Source organism: Meles meles, chromosome 21 (genome assembly GCF_922984935.1).
Source record: "Meles meles chromosome 21, mMelMel3.1 paternal haplotype, whole genome shotgun sequence".
Taxonomy (NCBI): Eukaryota; Metazoa; Chordata; class Mammalia; order Carnivora; family Mustelidae; genus Meles; species Meles meles.
The window spans coordinates 2,696,439-2,718,304 of record NC_060086.1 but is presented as its reverse complement, the minus strand read 5'-3'; the positions used below and the strand labels follow the sequence as shown (position 1 = coordinate 2,718,304).

At 49.3% G+C, this 21,866-nt stretch overlaps 1 protein-coding gene across 1 annotated transcript in view; it reads left to right on the top strand.

Annotated features, from left to right (window-relative positions):
* The window catches only part of GALNT17 (polypeptide N-acetylgalactosaminyltransferase 17), a 429,831-nt gene that overhangs the window by 388,006 nt on the left and 19,959 nt on the right, over window positions 1–21,866 (top strand). Inside the window, exons 7-9 of the mRNA XM_045993859.1 lie at window positions 776–961; window positions 3,447–3,584; window positions 15,627–15,722. Coding sequence (XP_045849815.1) covers window positions 776–961; window positions 3,447–3,584; window positions 15,627–15,722 — 420 coding nt within the window. The remainder of the gene's footprint in view (window positions 1–775; window positions 962–3,446; window positions 3,585–15,626; window positions 15,723–21,866) is intronic.

The window sequence follows — 21,866 nt, the reverse complement described above, 5'->3', positions numbered from 1 at the left end:
CCACCAGGATCAGGAGGTTTATTTCCACAAAGCAGTCCTTCTTAACCATAAGAAATGCTTTCTTTTTCCTGCCTGGGGCTGAGAGAGGTCGGATAGTCCAGCTTTCCCCCTCAAGCAGGGCCTTCTGAGCCCAGGTGCCTGCCATGCCCACACAGAGAACGGCAGGTGTCACTTCCTTGGGCTTTTGCATGCCTCAAAGGCAACCGCCATGTCAGCCTTCCACCTCGGTGTTCCAGCAGCAACAAGTGATGCCAGCGCGTGATAACGCTGGGGCACATGGTTCCAGAAGGCTGGGCATCTGTGCTCGTGGGACTCCAAAACAGAGCATGTTAACCATGCATAAGTAGACCGTTGCACACTTTGTGCCTATATGGATCAAGGTGGTTTGGTTTTCAGTTTGAATTTTCCGTTCTAGGTCTGCAAGGCGTGGCTTCTGCCGGGTGGGAGGACACCCTCCACGGGTGCCACGTGTCCACCACTGAGAACTTAAGAATATCCGTGTGTCACCAGGGGCACCTTAGGGCAATGTTGCCTGTTACCCAGAGCTCTATTTTCACCTCCTCAACTACTGTACCTATAAAAATCCCTCAAGTCTTCTTTGACAGGTGTTAGCTAGGTCAGGTTCATCTACACCGCAGTAACACACAACCCTGAAATATATTAGAATGCATTTCTCACTCCTGCTGTCTCCTGACCATGGCTCTGGGGCCTTGGGGAGGGGCCGTGACCTCCAGGAATTTCTCTGTCCGGCTGATAAAATCCTCTATGCCTCCAGGTGTGGCTCTGCGGGGGCAGCATGGAGGTCCTGCCTTGCTCACGAGTGGCCCACATCGAGCGGAAGAAGAAACCTTACAACAGCAACATTGGTTTCTACACGAAGAGGAACGCCCTCCGGGTTGCCGAGGTCTGGATGGACGACTACAAGTCTCACGTGTACATCGCGTGGAACCTGCCACTGGAGGTATGGACACAGCAGTCCTTCCGCATCACCCTGGACCAGTGGTCCTGTGTTTGGTGGGTCACTGAGCCCTTCAGTCAGTTGATGGTTCCTCCCCAGAAAGGTGCTTACACTTGCAAAATTGTAAGAGCATCTTGTGGGGGTTCACGGACCTCCAGGTGGTAGAACCCCTGCTTTACGTGGGGACTGGCATAGTGGAGACCTCAAAATCCATTTACGAAGAATAGAAGGATCTTGTGGGTTAATCCTGGTCATGGTAGAGTAATCCAGATGCCCCGCTCTTGAATGAGCACTGCATCCGGAGATCCTGTACCAACGGTTTGGTACAGGCCCCATCATTTGCTCTGACTCTGTGCCCTTTCCTGGAGCTCCAGCTGCCCCCATGACATAGGCGCCCACTGTTTACATGACTCCTCAAGTCTCTCCCTCTTCTGCCTGGAACACTGAACCCCGCGGGAGTATTGCTTAGTGGCTGTATCCCAGCTTGGTTGGAGTCCGTGCTCTGCCAGCCACTGGTTACGCAGTCTTGAACAAATCCGTTTCTTGCCTCTGTTCCTTAGGTTCCTTGCCTAAAAATAGCAATCATGGCAAGTCCTCCTTCCTAGGGTGATCGGGAGAACTAAATCTAAAGTACCTGCTTAAGTAGCAAGCACTACAGTAGCCAATCTTAGTACCAGAGTACTCAGTACCCAATCTACCGGAGCACTCAGTACCCGATCTAAGTACTGGAGCACTCAGTTTGAGTACTGAGTACTAAAATGCTCATGATATGCACTTAGGTCCGTAGCACAGTGGGGTGACCAGCACCTTCAGCCAGGGCTGGATTTATCTCTTCAGTCATACCTTAGATGTCTCAGCCATGCCCTGAGAGAGTGGCCTGGGATTGTTCCCACTGAGATCTGGCAGCCTCTGTGTTTCAGGAGGCTGGAGCCCAGAGCCGCAGAGAAGCAGCTGACTGTGTGTAAGAATTACAGCTGAAGAAGACAAGAGAGAAGAATGTTTATCATATTGTTACAGTCCCTGAAATAATGTTTCGAGGCATGGACACTCCCCTCATGGCCATACAGCAATTCCTAGGTGTCAGGAGGCCAGAAGTGATTTTACACGTGATTGCTTATATGAACACAGGCAACACTCGCTGAGCCCTTGCTACGTCCCTGGTGCTTGGTCAGTTCCTTACTCAGAATATCTCCTGTAGCCCCCATAACAAACTGCTGACATAGTCTTCCATGCTTCGGTTTCCTCATCTGCAAGGGGTTGTGAACACTGACCTCACTGCGCTCTCATGAAGACAGATAGGAGGCTTAGAACAGAGTAGAGCAAACATTAAGGGATCAGTAAATGCTGGCTTGACAGGGACCTCTCTGCTGCCCATTTTACAGATGGGAAAACTGAAGCTGTGGGAGGTTAACGTGACTTGCTTAACGTCCTACCCATAGCACATGCCCGGCCAGGGACGCGAACTCGCATCTTTACCCCACTCTCCCCACAGCACAATCGCTGTTGTTATTCCTGCTCGTGGGTGGGAAGCTGTCGCCCACAAAGGCCTTGTTCTCAGTCCTGAGAGTTCAGGGCTGCCGACGGGCTTCCAGTGCTTTCCCTGGACAACCTCATGCCAGCCGCACCCTCCCACGCGTTTCGAAAACGGCCATTCTCTTCCATTATGCTCAACGCGTTAAAACCAAGAGTTAAAACATCATGGGCCAGGTTTGCCTTTGGATTCTGAAAGTTTTACATTGATGGGGATTTTTCCTTTAAAATCGCCGTTTGGCTGTTGAAAGAAAGAGGTTAATGAAATAACGTGAACTCTCCCTGGCCCTGCGCGGTGGCCTGGCTGCCCGCCATCGCCGAGCCAGCAGCCGGCCTCCTGGTCCGCGGCCATCTTGTGGCCGCACCTGCGGAGCCGTATCTCAGGGGCGCCGTTGTCCCCTGTCAGCACACGGCAGCCATTACAGGCTCATTTCTGTAACAGCAGACTGAATTATTCATTAGAACATCATTACAAGCTTTGCAATGGGAAATTATTTTTACTTCTGTGTATAATGAACGTCACAAAGAGCCAGCAAAGGGGCAGAGTCACCCAGGTAGGGAGAAGAAAGGCGGGAGGTGGTTCCAGGCGTTTATTTCCTTGTCTTAATCAAATAATTCCTCCAGTAATTGGCTCTGGGAGTCGCTGAGGATATGCGGGAGAGACAGAGCTGGGAACGTAGGTTGTCAGCATCGCTGTGTCCCAGGGTCCCCTTCGTGTGGTGATAAGGACGATTGACTTTGGGGGCTGCAAGCTGCGCTCAGGGGACAGCGGTCTAGCTTGGGCGGGGGGGGGGGGGGGTCTGTGATCAAGTGAGTTCCCTTGAACCTACGCACCAAGCAAGCAGGCAGGAACTGCGGTTTCTCCTGGATGGTGTCTGTGAAGACCACCTGTCCTTTCCTCTGGCCAGAACCCCCCGCCCCGCCCCCGGTCACTAAAGCCCTTCGCTTCTGCTTCCAGAACGCGGGAATTGACATAGGCGATGTGTCCGAGAGAAGAGCCTTGAGGACGAGTTTAAAATGCAAGACTTTCCAGTGGTACCTGGACCACGTGTACCCGGAGATGAGAAGATACAATAACACCGTTGCATACGGGGAGGTAATTGAGACCGCGCTTGCTCTCCGCTTAGGGAGCTGTGAATTAGGCTGGGGACTGCTTTGGTGAGGAACAGAGAATAGAGTGGTTTTGGAGCTGCAGGACCTGGAAGCAGGGCTCTCACCTGCTGGCCGGGGCACAGAGTAATACATGTCACAGTGGGGGCGTGGGCCAAGGGCTCTGGTGGCCGGTTCTGCCTACGGGTGTGGAGTGCGTGACCAGTTCTGTTTGGACATTCTGATTTTGAAGTTCTCTGGGACCTGTAAGTGAGACATTGAGCAGGAAGTTGTGTATAAAGACGGGCAGTGCCTGGAGACATCCATTGCTCAGGGCCGGGGGTCAAGCCCCTTGTCACCAACAGAAGGGGATGTTCTTGGATTTTCTGGGAGGAGATGACATCACGTCTCTCCACATTAAAGCAGATAGACTTTTCTCTTATTGCCAGTGCCGTACATATGCATTGTAGAAAATTCTGAAACTAATCATAGCGATCGACCCTTACAGAGTGCTCTTGGTGTGCTTCTCACGTCTCAGCTCACTTTACCCTCTTTATGCGGTGGACTATTATGTCCATCTTGTTGATCAGGAAGCCGAACTTCAGTGAATTAAATAAATTACCCAAGGTCTCTGCCTGTAAGTCACAACGCCAGGCTTGGACAAAGGCATTCTGATTTTGTAGGTAATACGTACAGTTTGACGTCTGGTCTTCTCTCTGTGCGTATGTGTGTGCACGTGCATTTTTTTGATACACACACGTCCATGCTTTATATAAGCACACCTCTGTCTATGCATTCTTGGAGCCATGGTATCCACCTGTGGGATAATTTGAATTATTAATGCCATATGAAGGATATTTTCCTGTGTCATTTCTGCCTCATTAATAATGATTATATATGATGCTACCTTTGGGTGGGCTGTGTTTTGTTGAAAATATAGGCAACTGGGTGGTTTCCATTTTTAAAATATCATCAGTACCACTGCTGAGAACACACTTGAACGTAAGCCTGGTCGCTTCCTTGTGTTGTGTCTGGACAAGGAATCGGTTGGTGGCAGAGTCGGGTCGGGGCGTGGGCAGCCGGACGCACCAGACCCAGTGGGTCTGATGAGCCCCAGCTTTCAGGTTCCTTCCCAGGGCTCCCTGCGGCTACCCTGTGACAACCAGGCTGACGCTCAGAAGGCTCTCCCTGACTTAGAATGTTCCCTTCTTCTCTGTGTATTGTCCTACTTTGTGCCCGATGCCTTTTACAAGAGGGAGATCAGCTGCGGGTTAAACCATCCGGGTGTGAGGGAGGTGTCGCCCCTGAGCCGGAATCTGGATTAGGAGGAAGGCGGACGCCACTGCACCGGGCTACAGGGAGGGTTGAGGACAGTAGCTGGCACCCAGCCATGACTACTAACAGGTCCAAACTGCCTTGTCTTCTTCCAAACAAAAGCATGGTTTGAGGGTTTGGGGTTATAGAAGTGAGATCCAACAGAATGAGTCACCAGGAAACAGCAGACAGTTGAGTGGGTTATTGGTAAGACAATCGGATGAATTGCTTAGCTCTTTGGAGAAGAAAACAATTTAAATTCTTACAGCTCGCCATATCCTGAAGTGTATTTCAGATGATCTATAGCGTTAAATGAAAGAAAAGAAACTATGATAGAACCATGCGGAAATGCGTGTGCCTCTGATCTCTGAAAGGGCCAGAGCCTTCTAAGAAGCACCTGGAAGAAAATGCATAGGAAAGAGATAATGGATCTGCGCTTATAAATATTAAAATAGTCCGTACGCCGTCCGAACAGAGAAAGCTGGCAAGCTATTATAAATATTAAAATAGTCTGTATGTCATCCGAACGGAGAAGGCCTGGCAAGCTAGAAGTGTGTGTGCCATAAATAGTGTAGGTGAGTGGGTAACAGTTAGCACATCATGAGCTCCGTGAGTTGATTTAAATTTTAATAATTAATTTAAATAAGAAAATAAAACATCCCCCAAAGAAAAATAAAGTACACGAGGAAACACAGATCGTTGGAAAACACATGAAAACTTTTTATTTTTATTTATTTTTATTTTTATTTTATTTATTTGACAGAGAGAGATCACAAGTAGATAGAGAGGCAGGCAGAGAGAGGGAGAGAGGAGGAAGCAAGCTCCCTGCTGAGCAGAGAGCCCGATGCGGGACTCGATCCCAGGACTCTGAGATCATGACCTGAGCCGAAGGCAGCGGCTTAACCCACTGAGCCACCCAGGTGCCCCAACACATGAAAACTTTTCATGGAATTCCTCATCAAAGAAATTAAAATATGTCTTAAAAATACAATGAAGTAGGTTTTTCTCTTCTACCAAATAAACAAAGATTCATTTTTGGAATACAGGTTGGCACTCTGCCAGCTAGATCTTGGTTATATGAAAAACCACAAATCCTCTGGTGAGAGTGTAAATTGAAACAAGCTTTTTAAAAAGCAATCTGAACCACATGTATTAAAAGGTTTAACGATAGTCACACTTTCATCTCCGCTCTTATCCCAAACAAATAATTTGAAATGAGGACAAAGATTTGAAAGTAATTGTTCATCTCAGTGACTGTTTTTTTTTTTTTTGGACCAAAATTTCTGAATCTAACTTAAAGGTTAGTTAAATATACCATATTAATAGTTTGAAGTGTTTTGCAGTCATTTCAAAAGGTGTGTACAATACTTTAATGACATGAGAAAATGTTGATATAATTTTTTTTTAAGATTTTATTTATTTATTTGTTTATCTGACAGAGAGAAAAAGAGAGAGAGAGAACACAGTCAGGGGAAGAAGCAGGCAGAGGCAGAGGGAAAAGCAGGCTCCCCACGGAGCAGGGAACCCCATGTAGGGCTCCATCTCAGGACGCTGAGATCATGACCTGAGCCAAAGGCAGATTCTTAACCGACTGAGCTACCTGAGTGTCCCTGATATAATTCTTAGGAAGAAAAAGTCAGGGGTGCACCTGGGTGGTTTCGCCAGTTGAACATCTGTCTCTCTTTTTTTTTTTTAATTTCTTTTTTAAGATTTTATTTATTTATTTGACAGATCACAAGTAGGCCGAGAGGCAGGCAGAGAGAGTGGGGGAAGCAGGCTCCCTGCTGAGCAGAAAGCCTGATGCGGGACTTGATCCTAGGACCCTGGGATCATGACCTGAGCCAAAGGCAGAGGCTTTAACCCACTGAGCCACCCAGGTGCCCCGAACATCTGTCTCTTGATATCTGTTCAGGTCATGATCTCAGGGTTGTGAGATCGAGCCCAGCTTCAGGCTCTGCACTAGGCTCGGAACTTGCTTAAGATTCTTTCTCGCCGGGGCGCCTGGGTGGCTCAGCGGGTTAAAGCCTCTGCATTCGGCTCAGGTCATGATCCCAGGGTCCTGGGATCAAGCCCTGCATCGGGCTCTCTGCTTGGCTGGGAGCCTGCTTCCTCCTCCTCTCTCTCTCTCTGCCTGCCTCTCTGCCTACTTGTAATCTCTATCTGTCAAAAAAATAAATCTTAAAAAAAAAAAAAAAAAAAGATTCTTTCTCGCCCTCTCCCTCAGCCCCTCCCCCAACCTGTATGAGCACATACATGAACACTCTCTCTCTCTCAAAAAAAAAAAAAAAATCAGGATTATAATAGTGGATTGGCTACTGTTTTAGATTGGAAGCAAGTAGGAACACAGCAATGGGGAAACGGAGATGACGGTTGTAGTTACCTCCAGGAGTGAGACAGGCAGTCTTTATGGGGGTACTTTGTAATGTTTCCGCAATTACTGCTGAGGTTCATATGCTAATATAATTAGGAGAAAAATAGTATTAAAAAAACAAAGAATAAAAATGGAAAAATTCAAGAAGATGGCAAGGGCACAGTTCCACATGTTGTGCACTGAACAGCTCCATGGTCTGCCATTGACCTGAAGCACAGTATAAATAATGTAAATGATGTCTCTGTTGCTGAACAATGGGGTGGCCATGGAGTCAACATAGATATCACAGTCTGATTTTTGGAGGGGAGAAGACATTTGTTTTTGCAAATCTCTGTCTCTTTAAAGTAAGAAATTCAATGCACGCACTCTAAAAAATATAAAGATGAAACTAAACTTATTGCAAATCCGAATTCCCAGGCATGATCCATGTTAACATTTTAGGGCATTTGCTTCTATTACCCATTCTCTGCTTGCTGAGTTCACCATGTGCTAAAATACATTTCATATGGACTATAACATTAAGTGCAAGGAATCAAACTAATCAAATTCAGTTTGGTAACAAATTTGCCATTATTTAAACAACTCCATTTCTAATACTCACTCCTACTGGTTCTTTTCACCACACCAGGCCCATGAGCAGCAGGAAAAAGAAAGAGGCATTGTGAATATTGTACTGTATTTTCGATTTATGTCCTCCGTTTCTCTTTTCTTTTTTTTTTTAACTTTATTTTATTTCTTTTCAGTGTTCTAAGGCTCATTGTTTAAGCACCACACCCAGTGCTCCATGCAATACGTGCCCTCCTTAATACCCACCACCAGCCTTACCCAAACCATCCCCTCCAAACCCTCAGTTTGTTTTTCAGAGGCCAGAGTCTCTCGTGGTTTGTCTCCCCCATGATTTCCCCCAATTCACTTCTCTCCATCTCCCCATGTCCTCCGTGTTATTCCTTATGCTCCACAAGTAAGTGAAGCCATATGATACTTGAATCTCTCTGCTTGACTTATTTCACTCAGCATAATCTCTTCCAGTCCCCTCCATGCTGATACAAAAGTTGGGGATTCATCCTTTCTGATGGAGGCATCATACTCCATACTGTATATGGACCTCATCTTCCTTATCCATTCATCTTGGTTCTTTCCACAGTTTGGCGACTGTGGCCATTGCTGCTATGAACATTGGGGTACAGATGGCCCTTCTTTTCACTACATCTGTATCTTTGGGGTAAATACCCAGCAGTGCAATTGCAGGGTCATAGGGAAGCTCTATTCTTAATTTCTTCAGGAATCTCCACACTATTCTCCAAAGTGGCTGCACCAACTTGCATTCCCACCAACAGTGTAAGATGGTTCCCCTTTCTCCACAACCTCTCCAACACACATTGTTTACTGTCTTGCTGGTTGTGGCCATTTTAACTGGTGGAAGGTGGTATCTCAGTGTGGTTTTGATTTGAATCTCCCTGATGGCTAATGATGATGAGCATTTTCTCATGTGTCTGTTAGCCTTTTGTATGTCTTCATTGGAGAAGTGTCTGTTCATGTCTTCTGCCCATTTTTTGACATGATTATCTGTTTTGTGTGTGTTGAGTTTGAGGAGTTCTTTACAGATCTTGGATATCAGCCCTTTGTCTGTAGTGTCATTTGCGAATATCTTCTCCCATTCCGTGGGTTGCCTTTTTGTTTTGTTGACTCTTCCTTTGCTGTGCAGAAGCTTTTGATCTTGATGAAGTCCCAAAAGTTCATTTTTGCTTTTGTTTCCTTTGCCTTTGGAGACATGTCTTGAAAGAAGTTGCTGTGGCCGATGTCAAAGAGGTTACTGCCTATGTTCTTCTCTAGGATTTTGATAGATTCCTGCCTCAAGTTGAGCTCTTTTATCCATTTCGAGTTTATCTTTGTGTATGGTGTAAGAGAATGGTCAGGTTTCATTCTTCTATGCATAACTGTCCAATTTTCCCAGCACCATTGATTGAAGAGACTGTCTTTTTTCCACTGGATATTTTCTCCTGCTTTGTCGAAGATTATTTGACCATAGAGTTGAGGGTCCATATCTGGGCTCTCCACTCTGTTCCACTGGTCTATGTGTCTCTTTTTGTGCCAGTCCCATGCTGTCTTGGTGATCACAGCTTTGCAGTAAAGCTTGAAATCAGGCATTGTTTTTCATGTACAATTCTGTTTGGGAGTCTTTCCCCAGGCCAGTGAATATTTCTGGATTTAATGTTCCTTCCTCTTTTCCAAGTTTTTACCCAGCTTGTTTTTTAGCTTTAAAAAGCCTTATTAGTCATGTAAATTGTATATGTCTTGTTCTTAATGGCATTATTGTAACCTCTAATGGTTTTTGTTGTTTTAAGTTTTTATTTAAATTGCACTTAGCATACAGTGTAATATGAGTTTCGGGTGCACGATTTAGTGACTCAGCAGTTCTGTACATGCCCAGGTGTTCATCATGACAAATGTGCTCCTTAATCCCTCTTGCCTCTTTCACCCCACCCCCCACCCCTCTCCCCTCCACCCCCCTCCCCTCCATAACCATCAGTTTGCTCTGTATAGTCTGTTTTGTGGCCTGCCTCTCTCTCTCTCTTTTTTTTTCTCTATGCTCATTTGTTTTGTTTCTAAAATTCCACATATGAGGGAAATCATCTGGTATTTGCCTTTCCCTGACTGACTTATTTCATTCAGCATTATACTCTCTAGCTCGGTCCCCATCATTGCAGATGGCAATATTTCTTTTCTTTTTGTGGATGAATAATATTCCATTGTATATGCCATATTTCTTGATCTGCTCATCGGTCAGTGGACACTCAGGCTGTTTCCAGAATTCGGCTATTGTAGATAATGCTGCTATAAATATCAGAGTGCACGTATCCCTTTGAATTAGTATTTTTGTATTCTTTCAGTATAATCTAGGAAGGCAAAGATGCTCACCATCAGGCATCACCGGGGACTTACAGATCAAAACTACAATGAGATCCCACCGCACACTCATCAGAACGGCTAAAATCAACAACACAAGAAACAACAAGTGTTGGCGAGGTTGAGGAGAAAGGAGAAGCCTCTTACACTTTTGGTGGGCATGCGAGCTGGTGCAGCCCCTCTGGCAGACAATTTGGAGGGCCCCCAAACAGTAAAAACAGAACTGCCCCCACGATCCAGCTCTTGCAGTACCTCTAATGTTTTTTTAGAAAACTCATCTGAGTCTCCAAAATGAAGGGCCAAGTAGCATATAATACGAGAACATTAACACACTTTCTCCTGACCACCTCATCGACTTCTCAGTCTTCGTTAACATTAACTGGGATTTTAGATGCAAACATTATCTTACTTGATTTATGTTTCATACCTTTCAGAATAGCTTTTCGGTTAAGTTCATTTCAGTGACAAATTCTGTCATTCTTCAGACAGTTGCGTTTTGATGCTTATAATGCTGCTGCTGCTGCTGCTTTTGGCCACACACAGACCCCGGCTCAGTGGCCAAGCTGGACAGACCCCTCAGAGCAGGTCTCGGCTCCCGGGTTCCTGCCTCACCCTACAACAGTGACGGCGCCTACGCTCGCTTACGTAAGAAGCCAGTGTCCCTTGATTTTTTTTCCTTCCATTTTTTAATCTAAATTCAGTCAGTTAACATACAGTGTGATTTTGGCTTCAGGAGTGGAATTCGGTGATTCATCGCTTACGTACAACAGCCGGTGCTCATCATGACAAGTGCCCTCCTTCATCCCCATCACCCACCCCTCCCACCCCACCTCCCGCCAACAACCCTCCTAGCCCTCCCCCCCCACCTCCCGCCAACAACCCTCCTAGCCCTCCCCCCATCCTCCCGCCAACAACCCTCCTAGCCCTCCCCCCATCCTCCCGCCAACAACCCTCCGCTTGTTCTCTGTCACTGAGTCCCTTATACTCTGTTTCCCTCGCTCTCTCTCTTCTGCCCACCCATGTTCATCTGTTTTGTTTCTTACAGTCCACATAGGAGTGAGATCATATGGTGCTCGTCTTTCTCGGACTGTCTTATTTCACCAGCATAATTCCCTCCAGCTCTGTCCATGTCCCCGCAGATGGCAAGATTTCATTCTTTCTGATGGCTGGGTAAATACTGCATCTTCTTCATCCATTCATCGGTCGGTGGACACCTGGACTGCTTCCACGGTGGGGCTGTTGTTGGTGATGTGGCTGTGAACATCGGGGTTGCATGTGCCCCTTCGAATCTGTATGTGTCTTTGGGTGAATACCTAGTTGTGCAATTGCTGGGTGGTAGGGTAGCTCTGTTTTTAACATCTCGGGGAATCTCCACACTGTTCTCCAGAGTGGCTGCACCAGCTTGCGTTCCCACCAGCAGTGCAGGAGGGCTCCCCTTTCTCCGCCAACACCTGTCGTTTCTTGTGTTGTTAATTTTAGCCATTCTGATGGGCATGAGGTAGTAGCTCATCGTGGTTTTGGTTTGTATGTCCATGATGATGAGTGACGCTGAGCATCTTTCCATGGGTCTGGCAGCCTTCTGGAGGTCTTCTTTAGAAAAATGCCTATTTGTGTCTTCTGCCCATTTTTTAACTGGATCATTTTGTTGTGTTTCCCTTGGTTCCTAAAAGCTCATTTACCTCTATTAGCTGGACCGTCTTACGATAATTTTTAAGGAAAGACATGTGGATACTTGATATCCTGAGTCTCCCATGTATGACATAATTGCTTTTCCACATATAACGCCAACTCGGGGTGCACACAGTTACCCCCAAGTCTTTCACTCACACTTCTATGGTTGGCTCATATCATCCTGAAGGTTGCTGGTTTGCTCATCCTTTTTTCTTTTACCGTTATTTATAGGAAAGTCAATGCACATATGGTACGCATAAAGCGTACGCGTGTGGCACAATGATATAAAGCAAAAATCCACGTAGCTATACCTGGGTAAAACTAGAACATTTCCAGCAACATTTCCACCTACCCAGGGGTCACAAGTCCCTCTTCTTGGTGTCCAAACCCGCAGATGGGGTAAGGATGGTCTCCTTGTTGTCTTGGCACACTCGGCGTTGTACTAGCTCTCCTTTTGTCTAACTCTCCAGATCATGGACAGTTTTGTTTATCTTTGCAGTCATTAAGCTTAGTACGGTCCCAGGCATGTAGCTTATTAAGTTTCCAAATAATAGATTTCTTTGCATAAACATTAGAAACAAAATTTAAAAGCCTAGTATTCTGAAATCATTATATGGAAAAATGTGCCATAAAAACAATATCCTTAATATATAAAGAGCTCTTATAAATCTACAATAAAACCACTTGATATCCCAGCGGGGAAATAAACAGATAATTCTCAAAAAGGGAAATAATTGCTAAACATGAAACATTCCAATTTACTATTAATTATAAATTTATAAAAGCAAGATGTCTTTCTTCACCTCTCAACACAATGTTTTTTATTACCCGTAATTTTTATTTTATACTTACTTTAAAAGCTTCATTAGGCTTCATTAGGCACATTTTATCATCTTGCTTTTTACAGGCTAAAAAGGAAATGTAAGCAAAGTACATTGGTCGAGGTATTTCTGAGATTTCATTGCTTTCAACATCTTAACTCTTCTGAATTACTTTTTGACTCAGAAGATTTTGGATTTTTCTGTGTAATGTATCCTCTGCATCGTTGAAAGCATCCACAACGAGCCATTTCCTCAGAGCATCTGAGAAAGCATTGAAATACGGTATGGGGCTCTTAAGGTGGCTTTGCGGTTCCTTGGAGATCGCCCGCTTGGGACTCTTTGTGCGCCATGCCTGGTTTTTCACCCTCCACACAAATTTTTGGAAACTTTGGTTGGAAAGAGTACTCCACCATTTTCTTTAGAATTTTTCTTCCTAGCCACTTTCTTTTTTCCCCTCTTCCAGCTTTACTGAGACATAATTGACATGTAACATTGTATAAGCTTAAGGTGTCCAACATAATTTGATACAGTTGCATATTACAAAGTGATTCCTGCCGGAGAGTTCGCTCACCCTCCACTACGTCCCATACTTACCATCTCCTTTTTGCGGGAAGAGCATTTAAGATGGTCTGGCCACTTAGCCATTTTCGAGTATGTGATATTGGCTATAATCAACAGGCCATGCCTCAGATTCCCCAGAATCTAAGTTTGGAAGTTTGTACACAATATTCTTAACTGGTGAAAGTCAGGACTAAACAGCATTTCTGTATCTTGTGGATGGGAATAGAAATTGGTTCAAAGTTTCCGGAAAGGAATCGGATAGCATATTTGAAGAACATTAAGGGACCCATACATTTTGCTACTGTAATCCCAGTTCTCAGATTATTTTCTTTTTTTTTAAGATTTTTTAAAATTTTATTTTATTTTTTAAGTGTTCCGAGATTCATTGTTTATGCACCACACCCAGTGCTCCATGCAATACATGCCCGCCTTAATACCCACCACCAGTCTCGCCCAACCCCCCACACCCCTCCCCTCCAAAACCCTCAGTTTGTTTCTCAGAGGCCACAGTCTCTCATGGTTTGTCTCCCCCTCTGATTTCCCCCAATTCACTTTTCTCCATCTCCCCATGTCCTCCGTGTTATTCCATATGCTCCACAAGTAAGCAAAACCATATGATACTTGACTCTCTCTGCTTGACTTATTTCGCTCAGCATAATCTCTTCCAGTCCCGTCCATGTTGCTACAAAAGTTGGGTATTCATCCTTTCTGATGGAGGCGTAATACTCCATCGTGTATATGGACCACATCTTCCTTATCCATTCGTCCGTTGAAGGGCATCTTGGTTCTTTCCACAGTTTGGGGACTGTGGCCATTGCTGCTATAAACATTGGGGTACAGATGGCCCTTCTTTTCACTACATCTGTATCTTTGGGGTAAATACCCAGCAGTGCAATTGCAGGGTCATAGGGAAGCTCTATTTTTAATTTCTTGAGGAATCTCCACACTGTTTTCCAAAGTGGCTGCACCAACTTGCATTCCCACCGACAGTACAAGAGGGTTCCCCTTTCTCCACATCCTCTCCAACACACGTTGTTTCCTGTCTTGTTGATTTTGGCCATTCTGACTGGTGTAAGGTGGTATCTCAATGTGGTTTTGACTTGAATTTCCCTGATGGCTAATGATGATGAACATTTTTTCATGTGTCTGTTAGTCACTTGTATGTCTTCTTTGGAGAAGTGTCTGTTTATGTTAAAGATTTTTAAAAATTTATTCATCTGAAAGAGACAGAAAGAGTGAGCTGAGCAGGGAGCCCGACGTGGGGCTTAAACCCTGGGATCATGACCTGAGCCAAAGGCAGATGCTTTACTGACTGAGACACAGATTATTTTCTTGGAAAACCTGAAATGGGAACAAAGCTTTACGCACAACATTTCTCACTACTGCCAAAAGTGAACACAACTAAGTTGTCTCAAAATGGGGAAAAATTAACTGATTGTAGGAAAGGATTGTGAACAATTGTTACTTTCTTCTACATTTTTCAAGCGATCTCAGTACGATGGTATCATTTTTGTAATTTTCATGAAACAGGCATTAAAACTCCACTCAGTTGTCTGAACCCAGACACAGTCTTGTGTCTTGTGTCTTGACACCAAAGCAAAGTGTCCCTTGCCTCTCTTCTTGCTTTATCCCTGGCTCGTTTGGTTTCCGTGGTGAACAGAACAGGGAGAAGACCGAGCGTGTATGGATAAGACCAGCACTATTCCCCGCTGGCTGAGGTCGCAGCGTGGTGGGAGGGACGGATACCACAGCAGAAACACAGAGGCCTTGGAGGCTCCAGCTAGACAAATTCTTGCCTGTTCCCAAAGAGATGCGCCTCGCTGGGCTGAGGGGTTTTGTCTTGGAGACTTCTGGCTGTTCCTCCACGGGTGTTTTCCAAACACTCAGGATGGTGTCTGGCACAGTGTGAGCGTTCAGTTAGTATTTTCAGAATATACAAATACGTGTCGCCCGGGCTTTTCCTGGTGGCAAGGCTTTTGTTTGCTTTTCCAATTCTTGTTTTTGGTGCCTCTGTGTCAGTAATGACTTTAGACACTGACCTATGATTCCCAGGATGGTTACAACCCATGTTGGTGTCAAGGCCCACCGTGGACAACCAGTGGGTGACTGCTGTACCTGTCCGGTGCTCCCTGAGCCCCTCTTCAGTGCTTGGATGGGACAGCCGTGTGCAAGCAGAGGTTGGAGGTGTCCCAGGCAGAGGGTCGGCGGCCACACCATCCGCCGAAGGACTTGGTCTTTCTTGCTATAATGATCACCTCACAGATTTGAGCCTTGGTCCTCACAAGGAGGGGGAGTCCCGTGGCCTTTGCATCGAGAAGTGGGGGCCAAGGCTGGCAGAACAAGGGTTGGGTACAGAAATTCCACCCGTGAGCTCTGATGGGCAATGTTTTCCCTTTTCCCGCAGCTTCGAAACAACAAGGCGAAAGACGTCTGCTTGGACCAGGGGCCACTGGAGAACCACACAGCAATACTGTACCCGTGCCACGGCTGGGGACCCCAGGTAGGAGCCAGAGGAGAGTAAAGGCAGCGGGGATTTGTGGGAACTTCTGAACATCTGTTGTCCCCAATTTGTGGCTGTTCTGCACTCTGAGACGTTCGAGGATGGGGGTGCTTTCTGGGTGTTTCTGCATAGCCCTCGGGGAGAGACGCACGGGTGCATTGGCACAGACATGCAGGGCGGCAGTGGGCACACCGCAGCACACTGAGGAGTGTGAACGAGCTGCGGAGTCGGTTGCAAACAGGAGAGCGTGTACCGTGTGCATACAAGCTGTTACAGCCACGCACGCCTGAAGATTTAGCCCACATCCTCGTGAGGACTCGCTCGACATGCTCATCCCGAAAGGCTGCCGGCGGGTGGCTGGGAGACATGACCGACTCTGTGAGCTGCGGTGCAGAGCCCAGGGCTGACCCTGAAGGAGGTGCGCGCTTGCTGGGACGTTGCCGGGAACGCACGTGCTCCCCGGTCCCTCGGGAGGACACACACAGGGTAACCCAGAAAGGGCAGACCGGCCCCCAGCCGAGGAAGGGCGAGCCTGGTGAGGGAATTACCTAGCCCAAGCTGTGCTTGTGTGTGCACGTGCGTGTGTGCGTGCAAAAAGCTTAGAAATTCTTTACGGTTGGGAGAATACATATCCGGAAATGTCGTTAGACGGGACATTCGTAAAAATTGAAAACATTGTTTTATGTCAAGTCGTAGCCATAAGAGGCCGCTGCAGACAGGGCGGTCTCCATGATGCGATCCCGGGGGACACCAGGCAGGGGACTCTACTCCCGACGCGCCGGTTCTCTCTCTGGGTCTCAGCGGGCTCGTCTGGAAGAGGAGGACCCTGGACAAAATGCCCAAGAGCTTCCTCGGTCTTGCTCGTGCTCCGGGAACACACGCAGTCACGGCAGATCCGTGTCCTCGGTCCACGTGGAACGCTCACACATGCGGACGTAAAGCTCATGGGTTTGCCTCCTTGTGGAACTTCTGCTTCCCACGAAGCCAACAGCTAGGAAGAGGGTCGCCTTCTCTCCGCTGTCACGGCAGCTGGTGCTGGTGGTCCGGACCCTCAGCCTCCCGTCAGTGCAGGACAGAGGGTTGGGGGCCAAATCCCACGTCCCTTTGCTCCCTGCAGCCCCTCCGCGATGTAGAGAGGCAGCGGGGGAGACTGAGGTGGGGATGGACAAGTGCCGGAGGGCAAAGCAGGCTGGAAGCCAGGCCCTCTGGTGCCAGCAGAGCACTCCGAATCCAAACCCAGCCCGTGTGCTTGCAGAGGGTTTACCAAGCCTGCCGGCCGCCCCGCCTCTGGCTGAACGTGCCTGCGGGGCGTGGGAGAAAGACGGGGAAGCCCAGACCCACTGCACTTCCCGCCGGCTCTGCTCAGGGAAGGGGGTGTTCGCACCAAAGGTGGAAGGGTCTAAAGAATCCAGGGGTTGTCTTTCTTTTTTCTTTCTAAGATTCTGTTTATTTATTTATTTGAAAGAGAGAGAGCATGAGCAGGGATGGGGAGGGAGACACAGGTTCCGCACGGAGCAGGGAGCCCGACTCGGTGCTCGATCCCAGGACCCCGGGATCATGACTGAGCCTAAAGCAGACGCCTCTAGGGAGTGTCTTCACTCGTCCACTCGTTCACTCCGTGAGTCCGTCTGGATCCCGTGCTGCAGGTTGGCCGGGGGTACATGGGGCGGTGGTCCCTGCTCTCACGTGGTTTGCACTCGAGGGAAGAGACAGGTAAAGAGGCAGGAAAATCCACAGCACAGTGAGTGTGGAAAGAGCAAGAGAGCTCAGGGTGTCGGAAGGTGGCAGTGGCCCGGTCTGGTGGCCCCGAACGCAAGAGAGAAGGACGGGCCAAGCGCTAAGGCAGAAGGGACGGAGGGGCAGATCTCGCAAGGCCGGACAAGGGAGGCTCCAGAGCCCGGACCCTCGCCTTCCGAGTGTGGCAGGTCCCCACGAGGCCTGTGAAAGCACCATGTTCTGGGCCCCGCCACCGGAGCTCCTGAATCCGGGGTCCTGGGGTGGGAGCTGAGATTTTGTGTTTCCAGCAAGTTCCCAGATGATGCTGGGCTGCTGGCCTGGGAGGGTTGGGACTGGACACTAGAGAACCGCAGCGGGGATGACATGCTTCCATGGGGTTGTTTGAACTCCCGGAGTTCAGAGACAGGTGCTTGCTATGGAGACTTCCTGGCCTCCGTCTCCTGCTGACTTTCCAGCTTCCCCAGAACAGGCCTGTGACCACTGTTCGGGGAGACACGAGCGGTGACTCATCCGTAAGTCCCAGGTTTCTCTGTCCAGTGTCGGAGCAGGCAACATTCAGACAAGCACTGAGTGACTGGCATCATAGACACTGGCGCATTTGGATAATCAGGCCTGCGAAGCCCACTTTGGGAATGAGGAAAGGAACAAAGGTGACTCATAACTGTCTCCCGGACATCTGAGGGCGTCCCCACAGGGCTCCAAGCAGTGTTATTTTTTACCTGGGGGATTCGGGGAGGGTTTTCGAAGCCCCTCGGGCTGTTCTTAGCTGAATCCAAGGACCAGCACACTGAGGCGCTCACTCTGCCCCCCGCGGCCCTGTGGCCACCTCCCCCAGAACCCTCTGCCATCTCCATCTGCCCGGGCCCTCAGAACGCCCTCTAACGCCCTTGTGATGCTCACAGCTCTGGGACAGACCCCCAGGAACCTGACCCTCTTCAGCCTTCTGTCCAGAGCCTTCACTTGGCTTGTGCCCCTGCCTCAGAGTCCTGCCGGTCACCTGCTAAACGGATCCAGCCTGCAGATGTCCACCTGTCAGCCCCCTGCCCACACCAGAGCCAGCGGCAGGCTCTCCGCTCCCCCAGCACAATTCCGGCACCTTTGGTGGGAAAGAACTAGAATTCCTCTTTCCTCTTTCCCCGGTTCCCCCTGCGCGCACAGCTTTTCCAGATGGGCACTCCTGCCGCACAGTCGATGATGGACCGGCAGACCAAAGTGGGCTGCTCCCTGCTCCCCCCAGCTCTGGGATGAACACCTACGAGGGGCCTGGTTGTCCCGTCAGCTGACTTAAGTGAGTCTAATGTTGGTTTCTGTTCCACCACATGTTCTGAACCGCTCCGCAGCCGCCGCCCCACCCCGGCTCATCAGGGTTTCCTCCCCCTCCTTCCAGCGCCGCTCCCCCTGCGCCAGGAGTGAGCCCCCCCCCCAATATCACGTGTTTTGGCATCTTTCTAAACCCTCTCCGGAAAGCTCTGTGGGCAAGCAGAGCCGAACCAAAGCTCCGGTAACAAGGCAACTCCCAGAAGAAGGAACTGGTGCTCCACAGACATTGTTAGCTTAATTAATGAGTCTTTGTCGTAATTTATTATCAAACAGCAATTAAACAGAGATAAAGTAAGCACCGAGGAGGGTGATTTCCTGTCTTACAACATGTGTTTGTCAACGACATGGAACAGGCTCCTCGCCCTGCGTGCAGCCCACTCGCTCACAGACGTCCGTCGGCGAGCGCGTGGCCAGGCTGGCCCTTGTCCGGTCCCTCAGCTGGATGAGACACGTGCCCTTCTCTTTTCCAAACCGAAGTCGGAGACGGAGCTGCAGCCTCTGAGGTCAGATTGAACCCACTGAGAATGGGGTCTTGTCCAAGGAGAACTGAGGCTTCCCACCCCGCTGGGCGAGGGGCAGGTGCGTGCCCGAGAGATTGGCCTCCTCTGCCCACTCTTTCCTGCCATCCCTTCCCGCCCACGTGGTCAGCCTGTCAACCTCTCCAAGCCGCTGTCGGAGCGACCTTGGGGGCAAAGGTCAAGAAGAGCACGGGCAGGCGGTGCTGCCTCCGGGGGTCCAAGGGCACCTGCAGTTCCCTCCCGCCCCTTAACAAGCCCTCCGGGTCTGGGGCTGCTCTCTCCTGCCCCTGCGGCTGAGCTGCCGCCCAGGTCCCCATGGTGGTGCAGCCGGCCACGGCCAGCTGAGCACCTGGGCCAGGGCCCTGGCTGGGCTTGCCATAAACCCAGTTCTGGTCTTAGGCGCACGTTTCGTCCTACCCCGTGGGGGAGCGACCCACCCGCAGCGGGTTAATGCGCAAACAGAGGCCAGGAGCCGTGACGCTTTTCAAATGCAAGTCCTGTGAAAACGTCCTTGTGGGGAGCGTGTCTCCCCATGTCTCCCCATGCGTTCGCTAGCCCACAGCAAGGCCTGCTGGGAGGACTGGAAGCCAGCACGGACATGGGCAGGAGGTGAGCTGGAAGCCTGGAGGTGGTGGGGACGGTGGCGAACGGCGTGTTGGAGGGACAGTGACACAGCTGGCTGGGGCGAGCAGGGTCTGAGTGTCGAGAGCCCCGGGTGCCAGGATGTGGGGCCAGGGCTTGCCACCCAGCATCTCAGGTGTGGTCCCCAGAACTGTGAGCCCCCCCAACCATGCATGACAAATGCTCATCGGTCCCTGAGTCCAGCCCCAGCCCTACTGAAGACAGAGCCTGGGAATCTGCATGCTGTCGTCCCCGAGTGTTTTCCTCTCTCAGTGCCATCGATGGAGCACCTGTTAGGGGCAAGGCTTCATGTTAGACTCAGAGGTGGTGGTCAGAGGTCCCCCGGATGTCTGTCCCAGACTATGCCAACTGTCCCAGACTAATTCTTTTTTTTTTTTTTTTTTTAAGATTTTTCTTATTTGCGAGAGAGAGCGTAAGCAGAGGGGAGAGGGAGAGACGGGCTCCCCATCCAGCAGGGGCTCGAGACCTGGGGCTCGATCCCAGGACACTGGTATCATGACCTGAGCCCAAGGCAGATGCTTTATGACTGAGCCACCCAGGTGCCTCCAACCTAATTCTTTTTTTTAATTTACTGTACTATTTCAGTTTTTATATAATTGAGGTTTTTTTTCATGTTTCAGGTAAATTCATTCTTGTTAATATTGAGTTTTGTAAGTTTTAGCAGACATAGGCCATCAAGTTAACCCCACCCAATCAGGATCTCAAGAGGCCCTGCCACCCTCCAAACCCCCCTGGAGCCCCTTCACAGTTAATCCCTCCCTCCGCCTCCAAATCTGAGGCTCAGCTTAACCGGGAGCGTTCGTGGCCATGGACCCAGCAGATGTGGGTTCCTCCCCACGCTGAGGACCACGGCTTCTCAACAGCCGTGCCTTGTCCGCACAAGGTGGAGCAGTGGTCCTGGGGCATTCAGGGAGCGCCGTGTGCAACAGCTCCTAGCTGCGGTGGGATGCTCTAGGAGGTGGGTATCCTGGAGGGGGTGTCAGGCTCTATCCCAAGGGCGACCTCTGTAAGTCTCTGGGCTCCGGGGAGATATCAAGGTCTCCCTTCTGTCTGTCCTTCTGTCAATACATCTCATTCCTCCTCTCCCTTCTCCTCGGAGAAGCTCCCTTCCCTTAGCCTCAGTTAATTCATCACGAGAATGACAGATTTGAATTCTTTTATCCTGTAATTAAATTTAATCTGACCGTGGACTTACTCTTTGATGGCTTCATCTTTTAAGCAATACATCATCCCAACCCTCTGTCACGATGATGCATTGTGCCAATAAGAGGCCAGTGCCCCGGCGCAGTGACAGGGCTCTCGCAGCTATTAGCATGGGGAAGGCACTTGGCGGGAGGTGATGCCATCTGGCAGCCTCTTGGCTTCCAGACAAAGTCACGGAAGTGTTGGGGCTCGGGGCTGGAGCCGTTGAGAGCCTCTGGAGTTAATGCCCCAGGAAAGATGGCTTTCCGGAGACCGGCCCCCTGCCTTGGGGAAGAAGCAGACCTGGGAATCCCTTTCAGTTCCTGGAGCGCAGCACGAGGTCAGAGCAGGCGAGCTGGAGACCTCGCGGGAGAACAGGGTTGGGGAAGTGAGGGCAGGTACTTTTTGCATTAGAGAAACCTACAGAGACTGAAGAGAAAGGACGAGAAGCAGGAGAGGACGCACTGGTGTGGTTTGCCACGCCTGAAGTGGGGCACCACGGAGGCTCTTCCCACTCACGCCCAGCGCCCAGCGCCTGTGCGGTATTCAAAACGCTTTTGGGTTTATTATTTCCAGATTGTTAGCTCCTGCTTCCCAGGCCCCGCCTCTGTCCAGCCTCTGCGAGCATCCTGGTGCCCACCTTCTCTGCAGACCTCTTCGGAGGGCGGGGTTACTGCCTTTCCACTTCCTGACACTCTCCTGAGCCTTCAGGGGACCTGAGCCTCGTCCTCTGCCATCCAGTCTG